The sequence below is a fragment of the Gossypium raimondii genome, chromosome 9 (genome assembly GCF_025698545.1).
Source record: "Gossypium raimondii isolate GPD5lz chromosome 9, ASM2569854v1, whole genome shotgun sequence".
Classification (NCBI taxonomy): Eukaryota; Viridiplantae; Streptophyta; class Magnoliopsida; order Malvales; family Malvaceae; genus Gossypium; species Gossypium raimondii.
Genome location: NC_068573.1, coordinates 5,662,442 through 5,675,024, shown reverse-complemented (window position 1 = coordinate 5,675,024; position 12,583 = coordinate 5,662,442). Strand labels below are relative to the sequence as shown.

General features: G+C 30.7%; 2 protein-coding genes across 3 annotated transcripts; both read right to left on the bottom strand.

Annotated features, from left to right (window-relative positions):
• Window positions 1-712: 712 nt before the first annotated feature.
• Window positions 713-5,064, bottom strand: LOC105798230 (binding partner of ACD11 1). 2 transcript variants are annotated; one of them, XM_012628221.2, is made up of 5 exons: window positions 4,942-5,064; window positions 3,814-3,938; window positions 2,235-2,310; window positions 1,643-1,756; window positions 713-1,502 (listed from the first exon to the last, which is right to left on the bottom strand). In XM_012628221.2, exons 2-5 carry the CDS (start codon window positions 3,927-3,929, stop codon window positions 1,044-1,046), a joined length of 765 nt encoding a protein of 254 aa, XP_012483675.1. In that variant the 5' UTR covers window positions 3,930-3,938; window positions 4,942-5,064; the 3' UTR covers window positions 713-1,043. The 2 variants fall into 2 exon arrangements, with proteins under 2 accessions (XP_012483675.1, XP_052477450.1); XM_052621490.1 differs by lacking the exon at window positions 4,942-5,064 and adding an exon at window positions 4,043-4,266.
• Window positions 5,065-10,550: 5,486 nt separating this feature from the next.
• LOC105798229 (transcription factor PRE5) lies at window positions 10,551-11,924 on the bottom strand. Its single transcript, XM_012628219.2, has 2 exons — window positions 11,445-11,924; window positions 10,551-10,917 (listed from the first exon to the last, which is right to left on the bottom strand). Exons 1-2 carry the CDS (start codon window positions 11,568-11,570, stop codon window positions 10,765-10,767), a joined length of 279 nt encoding a protein of 92 aa, XP_012483673.1. The 5' UTR covers window positions 11,571-11,924; the 3' UTR covers window positions 10,551-10,764.
• Between the last annotated feature and the right edge of the window lie 659 nt (window positions 11,925-12,583).

Sequence of the window (12,583 nt, the reverse complement as noted above, 5' to 3'; positions counted from 1 at the left end):
GTAAATTTACTACTTATTTTTAATTGATTGAATTTTACTATTAAATTTTGAGTTAATTTTAGCAGGCAATTTTGATTTTAAAAAAATAAAATTTACAATCAACATTGATTTTCAATGATTTCAATACAAAATTAAAATAAAAAAAACCTTTCCAAGTATTTTATTTGAATAATATACCATAACAGATGTTAAAACTTAAGAAATTAATATAGATTATTTATTTTATTAAAGAAAGATTAGAAAATTTTAAAAATTTATCCAAAAAGTTAAGTTCAGTTTTATTTATAAAATAAATATTCTTTGATATATATTTTTCCATAATTTTACCATATTTAATTATTAATGAAAGATAATTAAAATATTATTATTTTATATTAAATTTTGTTTCAAATTAAAGTTGGGACTTGGGAGAAAAATATTTAGTAGCAAAATTGAAACATTTTTTTTATACAAAAATATTAAGTGTAATAGTTCAACTCAATTATCAAATTCATACTTGTAAAAGATAATAATTAATGTAGAATTCAACCTCCATCGATGAGCCCTTTCTGCACTTCATATTTCCAAGATGACAGACTATGCTTTGCATTCAAACACTAGCATGAACTTAGAAGGTAACAAAAAGTGTTACTCATATTCAATATAAAAACACTAGCATCGTATTGATTCAAGCAGAAAAAGAATACTAAGTAATTTCCTCAGTAAATTCATATCTTTCAATTTGTTCTGTATTCTTATTCAATAATATAGTATCTAACAAAAAGGGATCCCAAAACACGCATTCGGCGTAAGATCATCTCATGTTCATATTATCTTTTTATATTCCGTTACGTTTTATATGGGGCAGGGGTGAATTTCTTCAGCAAACCCCATCTCGTTAAATGAACAAACAATCGATAACAGTGACCAATAAATCTCACATTTACACCCATCTAACTAAACTTTCTAGTTCTTGTCAATGTACGGAAGCGTATACTAGACCGGTATGAAACAGACACGAGTATTTTATTATTTCTACGCATGGGAAAGGACCGTGCACTTAACTAGGTGTGTGTTTGTTTGTTTCCATGTTTACCCAGATCAGCGGCCGCTTCAGCTGCACGGTTCAACATGCCAGAAACCCAAAGTGCTCCCTTGGCAAAATAGCTGCTATTGACTACGGCATTGGTAGCTGCTACAGCGGTTCTCCCTGTAAAACTTGCAGCTGTTACCACTGCAGTCCCGGTAACTGATGCAACTGATTTGGTGATATCCGAAACATGATACTTCTCATCCACTGATTTTACAGTTTCCATGCTAGTGTTAATCTTATCAGTAAGGCCGATTCTATTGCTAAGCTCAGCAACTTTGGCTGCCGCAGTAGCCGAGACCCGATAGGACTCGTCTAAGTCTTTGGCCTTGATAAGAGCATCTTTGCCTAAAACATATCCCTTGGCTAGCATTGTTTTGACAACAGTCACCGCTTCTCCAGGACTAGAAACAAATGGGTGCATATGAGTAACCTGCGGAGATATAATCAGCGGTTTAAAATCACACACATATTCAAATCTCTTGCCGAGAGTCTGATCGGTAACATGTGTTTAGAAGGGTATTGAAACCAAGCAAACGACTTGCTCTTCTTATTAAAGAAACCGATACATACCGAAGAGCTAGTATCCTCTTCAGTCTTCCATGTAGAACTATCCCAAGGATATGAATCATCACCATACGAACCCCACTTTGATATGCATACGGACTGATCACCAATTGTAGCTCCCTGAAGAATCAAAGTTCAGGCAGTAATGAGAGTTATAATAACTAAAAAATCGAGAAGCCAAGATGCATAACGTTCCATTGCTAAAGATCAAGATTAAGAGTCTATCTTAACTTACTGTCAATCTCAATTTTCAAATTAAAAGTTTAAATTGACCAACTTTTTATTTTCCGATCGAAGGGCATCCCTATTACCAGTTTTCACCTTATAGGTTAAGTTGCAAGAAGTGGAAGCGGCAGATCTTATACGACTGAGTGGCAGCCTTACAGGGAAAGCAATTTATTCAATTACGTAAACTGATACTCATAAGTCATGCCATATTAATGCAAAAAGGATGTTATGGTTGCATTTCAAAATCAAAACATACCGAGCAATGCTAATGGTTAGAACCATCCAAGTAGCTAAAAGAACACACGATTTCTTTTTCTTTTATAAATGGAATGAAAGTTAATTTCTCTGTAAGTACAAGTTAGAGCCTTACACTGAGTAAGACAGCAGTTTCGAGCGAATAGGCATCTTTAAATGTCACATAAGCTGTACATGCATATTCGCCACATCTGTTTAAGAAAGCAGCTCTTGTCATAATACAGCATGAATTTCTTGGTAATGGAATCAAAGAAATCAGGCACAAGAGGTTCAAAAGAGTGATCAAGGAAAAGCTAATATTCCTCACTATACTAAGGTGTACCAACGCAATAAGGTTATATAATAAAGTGATGCAAGAGCATCTACTGAGGCGCTAACAGCTATGTCCAGATTTGATCAACATCTCGATTATTGCAAAGGCTCATTAGCTCAAGAAATATGTCACATGCAAGAAAAAAATCATACTTGCTGTAAATTTGTACAGAATATGGAATAAGATGGTAAAAGTAACATGAAGGCCCCTATACTAAGAGTCCAATTGCTTTTTGCCCCCTCTACTAAAAAAAAAATAAGGTAATTAGATCAAAGAGTAAATTGGCCATTTTTGTTAAAAATTTCATCTATTTGTACTATTAAAAACTAGCTTGGCTAATGGAATAATCAGTGACATGTGGCATGCCACGTGTACCCCATGGTGACGTGCTAGAACCAGTTTTTAACAATAGAAATAGATGGAACTTTTAGCAGAATGATCAATTTGTTTTTTTGATCTAACATACCCGGACTAATTTGCCCCCTTTTTTTGAGTAGAGGGGGCAAAATGCAATCCAACTCCTAATACAAAAGCCTCTATGATACTTTTACCGGAATCAGATGCATGTATCTAAGCAGATGCTGTTAAAGAGACTTGTGTCCACATTTAATCAGATCGTAGATACCAAGTATCTCATAATAAAGCATTTCAGACAAAAGAACTCTTGCTTCTGACTTTTCCTAAAATAAGTACAATAAGTAAAATTAAACAGCTTGATCATAAAAAAACATTGATTTTCCATAAACAAACAAGATTAAGATTATCAATGATCCAACAAGAAATCATTTCAGACAAAAGACTTCTTAGCTTTTGTCTTTTTCTTTTAGCCCTCAAAGAACAAGTAAATTTGTAAGCACTCATTAGCTCAAGAAATATGTCACAAGCATGGAAAAATGGAACTTGCAGTAAATTCGTACAGAATTAAGAATCATATTCATATAACCGTGCAGATTCATTAATAGCTTCAGAAATATCAAGCACCAAACAAGAAAGCATTTCAGACAAAAAGAGCCCTCGCTTTTGACATTTTTCCTAAAGGAGTTGACAAACAATAAGTAAAATTAAACAACTTGAACGTAAAATCTTCCTTGATTCAAGAAACTTGTCACCATAAAGGAACTTGCTGCTAAGTACATTTGTACGGATGAGAGAAATTCTACTCAAAAACATTGATTTTCCACAAAAACCGAGATTGAGATTACCAATTATCCAACAAGAAATCATTTCAAGCAAAAGATTTTGTAGCTTTTGACTCTTTTCCCCCCTCAACAACAAATTTGCAAATGCACAACAAATATGAAAAAAATCATGAACATACACCATCATAGAGAGTGATTTTTGGGGTTTAGTCCAAAACCAGAAACAGAGAAGCAACAGATACCTGATAATTTCAATATGCTCAATTGCACCACAGTATGCGAAAAAGTCACAAAGATCCTTCTCGGTAGCTTTTGGAGATAAGCTCGTAATTTCAGCCGTGTAACCTCCAGGGTACATTGTCTTAAACTGAGATAAAATCAGCCAAAAAAGAACCTATTTAAAGGTATTTAAATAAAATTTTAGAAGCACACATAGAAGTAATGCAGATATCATCATTGTTCATTCAATACTTTATAATTCCAAAACCACAGCAATCCCAAGGTACAAGGATACTTATGGATGATTTTGAGGTAAACAGTTCTCAGTGGTCATAACAGCCAAGCTCTCTCATCGATAGATCGTTTCATAGGTATAAAATGAAAGCCAAAAATTCATGGGTTCTTCTAAAGTCAAATGAAAAATACTAATATGGTTGCTGATTTTCTAGCATTGATTAGCCTTATTTCAACATTAACATAATTAAAGATGCCAAAGCTATTTTACCAAACTCAGTAATCCCAAGTAAGGTGCCTTAATCTACTCCAAGATCTGCTTGAATACACCCCAATTAATCTTAGTTCAAGTCAAAAGTAATAAAGGGGATGAGTTTTAGGGACAGCCATAGCCCATATAATCCTCCAAAGTGAAAACTTTAAATTGGCTTTCATTGTAAACAATGTAAACTTTAAGCAAGATTATCGAACTTTTGGCTAAAGTTCAAAAAAGGGTTCAACCTACAATAAAGAATACTGATAAATACCTAACTATATAGAAAAAAAAAATCCATTTTCAAGCTTCCTTTACGCTTGATGAAAGAAAAAAATATCATGGGGTATCAACAATGGGGGCAATTAATGAGTGATAGAACCAACTTTGTCCACCAAATATCAATTAAAGGTCAGCTTGACACTAATTATTTGGCAAGCATGTATTCATTGAGATTCTTGAAAGAAGTGAAACTTATTGAAAACCCAGAAAGTAAAAAAAAGGAAAACTGAATTCATTAAAACCCTTAATGCATTCAAGAAAGTAAAGGAAAAACTGATCAAATAAGGTGAAAAAAAGAACTGGGTATCACTGAATTTGCTAGAAAAGAAGGAAAATTGAGAAAAGATTGAAGCTTTATAAAAATTATGAGACATTTACATACCTGTTTTTTAGTTGTTGATGATGATGAATCAGATGATTAAGAGCTTAAGCATGGGAAAGAAGGGGAAAGAGCGATAGAGACAACTAACCAACATAAACACTGGCATGCTGATCTTTCCAGATGGCTATAAAACCCCCACTCTCACTAATGGAGCGTGCATTTCAACAAAGAAATTCTGTTTGCATTTTAACTTTTACTAAAAAAAAAAAAGGGTAAATTTATCTTTATACCTTATTTGTTAAAAACTTCGATGATTGATGGAATAATTAGATAATTATACGTGGTATAATTATATATTATTTTGATATATAAGGATAAAAAATGACCAATTTACTCTTTGATCTAATGTATAAAGACTAATTTGTTTTATTTTTGAAGTGGAGAGGATAAAATGTAATATAATTCCTAGTGTCATAGACCCCGTGACACTAGTACAAGGATCTTTATAATAATTTTACCATTTATATTTAATGCACAATAATGTATAAGTTAATAACTCAAATTTTAAATAAAAATAAAAGTAAAATTAACTCAAATTTTAAATAAAATAAAATAAGAATAAAAATAAAATACATACATTTTCTATTTTTATACAAAATTTACATTCATTTTCAATGATGTGTTTATTTGATTTATTAATCGTGCATAATTTATTGGAAAATAAATATTGAGTATAATATTTTGTAAATGACTTTTTCTCTTTGTTTAGAGCAAAAGAAATTTATAGGAATACGTTGTTTGAATGAAATTTATAAATCTATATTTATTATTTTTATTTTTATTATATATGACTTTAAACTAATAACTTTGTTATTTCTTTAAATGGCGCCTGAAATCATTTCCTTTATAAAGGAGCGTTAACGATCTCTCCCCTAATTGGTTGAGTAAAATGACCATTTAAGCCACGTTGCCGGATTTCCGCTACTCCATTGGCCGGGAATCTAGTTTTGGCCCCGTAACTGATGCCAGTTAAACGCTACCGTTTAAATACATCTCAAATGTCAAATTTAACCTAAAGCCCCTACATTTTTCTCTATTTCCCTTTCTTACCACTAACTTTTTTAGAATTTCCTTTTACATAAAAAATTCAGATAATCATATCTTTACAAATGGTAATATTTTAAGAATAGTATATGTTAACTCTATTTTAAAATTAGGCATAACAAAAAATTTAGCTCTAAAATTTTTAATTTTTATCTATTTGGCCCATACATTTTTTTTCCTTTATAGTCAACGGAAAAAATCGTTGGTGAAAGAGATTAATTAATGGATTTTTAACATCTAAGAGCTTAATTAGGTACATTTTTCTTGGAGGAGCTTAACCAATTGTAAAGCTCAAATGCATTAAGAGGAGAGTTGAATTAGTGATTAAAATTTTGAGGAAAGATGGCAAATAAAAATTGACACAATGATTTAAAGTAGTTCGATCTCAATTGTCTACATGCACTAGCTTAACTTTTTACAATTAAAGATTTTCCAAGTCCACTAATTTCAAACCTTTTAAGGATAATGCTTAACCTTTATAACACCATCTTTTAAGTAATACGATAAAACCATTCCCCTTTTAAAGTTTTCTACCCAGAACTTGAAGTAACCTCTCACTAATTTGAGAAGTGAAATTGAAACAAGGAGTACCTCTTAAAGGTTGATATAAAATTATTCAAGCTTACTCGAATAAATTAAAACATTTAAAATAATGAAAGAGAATGAAACCTCAAGTGTGTACAAGGGTAATATGAGAATTACAAATGAAAGATTGAATTTTTGCACAATAAGCTTTGTAAACTTGTTTCTTCTCTACTTCTTGATGTTCTTGAACTATATTTAAATGAAATCTAGTTGTTTGGAGTAGTTAGAGGGAAAATTGAGCCGTTGAAGACATCTACTCGAGCATTAAATGTAGTTGTAAAGGCTTATATCCTGATGCCTTGACATTAGGTATTGATACTTTGCTTTAAACAATAAGATCGTTGGAGCTTTAGGTACCAGACCCTTAGGCCATGATCTAGTACCTTAATGTTGAGGTCTAATACTTCCTCATTTGGGGTTCAATACCCCTATACCCAGAAAATTACTTGGGTTGCTAGATATTAAACCCAAGAAGGAGGGATCTGATACATAGTCATGTGTATCGACACTTAGGCTAGGGGGTCCAATCCCCTAAAGTCAATGGCTTATTAACTTACAAAGTGCTTTTAAGTTCTTTTCATACTTACAAAAATTTCGAAGTGTTTAGCCAAGTTTGAAAATCACTTGAAAACAACTTCTCAAAGGTTTAACATAAAGTTTTACAAAATTTGATGAAGGAAATATTTTATTATATCAAAACATTTAAAAACCACAATTAACTCTAATTTTTTAAAACAAAAAGAAATTTAAGGGCTTATGAACCCTTTAGCCAAAATTATACTATGATTATTCTCTCTTTCTCATATTTAAGGGTTAGGAGGGTTATTAATAGTTTTAGGCATTCTGTAAAAAATTGACATGTAGCAATGAAAGAAAATAGATATTTGTAGAGGAAAATTTCAACATAAACCCTTTCACCTTTTTATATATTTATTTTAATGGTGTTCTACAAGTTATATTTCCTTTCCAATTAGCTTATATTCAACAATTCAACTTACATTTTTACATAATAAGTCATTGTAAAATTTTAAACCATTTTTAAAATTTTTAAGTTGATCTCTATTTTACAAATTAAACACACTATTAAAATTGAAATAAATATTTAAACTATAAATAATATTACAATAAATTATTTAGTGGTCACAATATTTAAACCAAATTAACAACTTGGATCCACTAATTAATAATTAAAATAAAAATAGAAAATAAATATAAAAATAGAATTTCACACCATTTATTATTATAATATTTATATTTTAAAAATAAGGTTAATAGTGTACTTTTTTTAAATTCCACAAGCAGACATAAAAAAAAGCCATGTGTCTCATTTCTTTACCATATCTCATAGGACACTTGTCATCACCCAATCATTATATGCGGAGTCTAAAAACTCCCTTGGCAATATACCAAAAACTATTTCTTAAAAATAATGTTTATTTAAATAAGTCTAATATCAATTATCATGTTTTTAAAATTAAAACTATATATCGTTATATTTTAATTTTGTAAAAATGTTTTAATAAAAATTAAAAAAAATAATTAAATACAATTTAATTAATACATACAATCAAGTACTAGCTAATACATAAAATTACAGTATATTGTTTTATTAGAAAATGTTTTTAAGATAAAAAATCATACATCAAATTCTTAGTGTCATATATTATTACAAAATTTATAGATTCTTAAAAAAAAAATTATCATATAATCCAATCAGCAAAAAAGAAAGAAAGAAAAGTCAAAAAAAAAAAAAGGAAAAGGAAAATCTGATAGCACAAATCAGATTGTTGAAAAAGCCCAAGGAAAGTACAAAAAGGCAAAATGATGAAAGGCCCAATGAACTAAACTTTAAGGGCTGACTTTTATTGCAATCATTTTCATTCCTTAGAAAGCTTTTTTCTTTCTCTTTTAAACATACTTCATTTTCATACCACTGTATTGACTTCAAATATAAGATACTATGGTTATGAGAATTCAAAATTAAGCCAAACACTTTTCATGTTATGTACCTAACTTTTCGCCTCATCAATCTGAACATGGATTTGTTCTTATGCACTACTAAGTATAAAATTGAGTACAAATTGTGAATCATAAGATATCATGTGATAATTTGATTTAAGTTTTATCACATGTCCGTCATGCTCAAATTTATTCTAAGCTTGTCTGGGATATTTTCGATTATCGGTATACCCGTTTTTACATTATATGGATTTATTCTAGGGTACTAATTGTAATTGTAACTAAAAAAAGTACGAGTCCTTATCAAATAAATACAAATAAGTTTAGGTATAAGATATAGATATTTGACAATGCATAATCTAAATTAAAATGTTAAATGGGCCTGGCTAGTGGTAGTTAACTAATCACCTATGTTCAACCATGTTATAGTTATAACTTTTAAAGTAATATCTTTGGAGTAGAAACCATATAGATAGTTAATGCTTGGCCTACTCTTATCACCAACTTTTCCAATAAAAGAATGTTGAAAAGGAAGACTCTTTACATCTAAAACAAAATGTTTCTAACTACCATTTGATTATACAAATGAATTATGTTGAATAGGGTTTAGGCAATCTTCTTTTCACTTTCAAATTACCTCACTAATTTCTATAAATTATATAAAGGATGCCTTAATTAAGGTATATTATATTTTAAGTAGAAAATATATGTTCAATTTTAGAGGCTACAAACCCTGAATATGAACTATAAAACAAAAATTAAAGATACCAAAACAAAAAGTTATGCCCCACTCAACTACCAAGTTTTCTAATAAAAAAAACTAAAAAGGAAGAGACACATAAAAAATAAAAGGCTTCCATTGATATGCTGAGAATGAAACCTTAAGTGTGTGTAAAAGTAATGAAAAATTGAATTTTTGTCTACTTCTTGATGTTTTTGAGCTCTATGTATATCTTTTTAATGAGTTCTAGTCATTTGGAGTCGTTTGAAGGAAAATGAAGTCATTGAAGACGTTTACTTGGAGTTTCAGAGACTTATGTTCCAATACCATCACTTTAAGTATCGATATCCTATTTTAAAAAATTATGACGGTTGAAACCTTAGGTACTCGACCCTGAGGCCATGTTCTAATACCTTAATATTGGGGTTCGATACTTCCTCATCTGGGGTTCGATACCGCTAAATACCAAAAATAAAAAAAAATAAAAAATACTGCACTTGATCTCTATTAAAAAATAATTATTTCATGGCTTCTCGACTTGTCGCTTTTGCTGTTTTTGGTCCTAAATTACATGCGGATTTATATGAACTCACCATTTTGTTTTCTTTTTCATGTAGTTTAACTTTACTGCAGAATTTGCTTAAGTTAAAACATCAAATTAAACAATGTTTAAGTTGACATATGGTATCGTCGATACATCGATCCATCTTTGTCCTTTTCAATTCAAATCATGTTTAATTGTTTACCAAAAGATGAACAGGTTTCTGAAAACTATAGTACCCCATGTTCCCAGTGAGTAGACTTTGGATGGGGTTATTGTGAGAGGGGTCTCATTTACGATTCAATATTGCCTGTAACACTTGTGATTCAAGAGTGTACAACAATGAAATTTAATTTGTTTTTCTGATCCTATCGTGAAATTTGATTGTTAAATTTAAAAGTTAATCCATTCATACGATTGTATTTATACAAATTCTTTATCTTAAATTACGATTTTCTTGACACGAAATGAAAAATGAAAAATCTTGGAAACATGTAGGCCATATATAGAAATAAAAAAAATAGTTAAGTCTTCCATCAAATCACTCACTAATGATGATTTTGGAGCTTCCTTATTGCAAATTATAACACAATTGATCCCAACTTACCGACATAAACCTTTAGAATCGACACAATAACATATTCTTTTTTAATTTCAAATCACATTCATTTCATGTGAATTAGTATTTCTTAGAATTTTAAATATCTCAATTGTTCAAAAGAAGAGAGTACATATGCATAAAAAAAAAGTTAATCGAGCTTGTCTTATGCCAAGAAAAAGTAATAGTATATTGCCATTAAAATTAAAGGCTTTGCTAGTGCAAAGTCCTTTTATTATACAAATTAGGTAATTAGATTGCAAACCCTTCCACATGGAGGAAGCATCTTAAACTATATATAAATACAAATATATAATATCATATATATATATAAACCTAGTAATAATAAAAAACATTGGTTTATAATAAATATTATTACATAATTAAACTCCTAATAATAGCAGCCTCGGCACTATCAGCATCAATGGTGGCCAACAACTGTGAGAGCCGTTCACTTAGGTCGTCCACCTCCCTATGCAAGCTTCTAATGTAATTGCAAGTCTCTTGTAAGACCTTGGATGCTGATACCTGCACCAGCAGGGGGATTTACAAGGCCCCAACATTAAGTCACTTTCTTTTCTGACATTTCTGCTTTCCACATTATTATTATTATTTACATATAACATCATAATCGAAAAATAAATAATTCGTAAAGTCCGACCCTTGGTCGACAAAATAGACTATTATGTGCTTCGTAATGTGATGTTGTGATCGTTATTTTATGATATACATGATATCCGGGGTCAAAGCATGCACTGTTTTAAGTCAATGAGGAGCTGAAACCCAAGAAAATATGTTTCCTTGATGTCCGGGGTCAAGTTTTCAAACTGTATTTTCGAGGACTATTACTTTTTTTTTAACTGAAATACACTATTCCCATGTGCCACATGCAACCAGGGAAAATTAAATATATAGATACGTTATAGTTTTCCATATAAAAATAAATCATCTAATTCATTGAAAATGTATAAAATTATAAAATAATAACTCAACTCTCTTGTAAAAATAGAGATGAATCAAAAGAACAAACATGAATTAATCCATGAAATGTTTACCTTATCAGATCGCCTATCACGAATCTCAGGCAGAAGCTGTCGTAACTTTGAGACAAGTTCAATGATTTGATCATCTGAAATCCTCGAAACACCTGCTGTTGACTGTCTCGACCTTCTGCTAGACATCTTGTGGGGGATTTAAAGTAATAATAACACCCTAATGACCAAAAACCAAGAATTGTTCTAAAATATTCAGTAAGTTCCAAAATAATACCCCCAAGATATGGAAATGCAGAAGGAAAAATAAGTATATATGGTGTAGAAAAATGGTTATGGTTTGGAAAAGGCAAGAAGAAGAAGAAGAAGAAGAAGAAAGAAAGAAAGAGTAGAGAGTAGTGTTAGATATAAGATATGAAGAATTGGAGAAAGTGATAAGAGAGATATAAAGAGGTAAGGAGGACCACAACCATGGGGGATGCGAGTGTGTGTATGTGAGAGAAGAGAGAGAAAAGAGAGAGAGTACAATAACAAAGATAGTGATGTTGGACGTGAAGAAGACAAGTGCATTGGAGAAAGCATAGTTGGACTTAAAAAGGGTTTGGTCTTTTGAAAAAAAAAAAAACCTCAAGGTGTAATCGTTTGGGGTTCTTGTTTATATGTATAGATGTATTTTTGATGCTATAATTTTACGTATTGTATCCTAATTTGTCTTATTTTAATGGGTTTCTTTGTGTTGTATGATTGTAGTATTGGGGGTTAAAAAATTATGGAATGGAGAGAAAACGTGAGGGAGAAAGAGAAGGGGCAATAAGAGTTCATGTTTATGTTCCCAACTTGGGGATTGATGGCAAGTGGGCTTTAAGAAATATGTTTGTTTTTGAGCTAACATTGTGGGCCTTCATGTGCATGTCTTAATACGCAATACCATGTGATCATCACCTTCTCCAACTACATCCTTCTTTTAAAGTATTCCACAACCCCCAAATCTCCCTTTTCACACTCTTTCCTTTCTATTTTTTCCTATTTCCTTTAGCACATTTCATTAATTAAATAAACCAAACTTGTTTTGTTGTCTTCTTTTTCCTCCTTCTACTTCTTCAATAACTATTATGTTTCGTGAATAGATTTAAATTGCAGATACAGATATTTTCTATCATATCGTGATTAAAATGTTTTTTTATACCCTTATACCTTTTGTA

Excerpts from the sequence above, each read along its gene's own strand:
- LOC105798230 (XM_012628221.2), bottom strand. The coding sequence starts at position 3,929 with ATGTACCCTGGAGGTTACACGGCTGAAATTACGAGCTTATCTCCAAAA. Across the intron at positions 2,311-3,813 it reads GAGCATATTGAAATTATCAG|ATGTGGCGAATATGCATGTA; the intron begins GTATCTGTTGCT and ends TTTCTTAAACAG. Across the intron at positions 1,757-2,234 it reads AAACTGCTGTCTTACTCAGT|GGAGCTACAATTGGTGATCA; the intron begins GTAAGGCTCTAA and ends TTGATTCTTCAG.
- LOC105798229 (XM_012628219.2), bottom strand. The coding sequence starts at position 11,570 with ATGTCTAGCAGAAGGTCGAGACAGTCAACAGCAGGTGTTTCGAGGATT. Across the intron at positions 10,918-11,444 it reads GTGATAGGCGATCTGATAAG|GTATCAGCATCCAAGGTCTT; the intron begins GTAAACATTTCA and ends CTGCTGGTGCAG.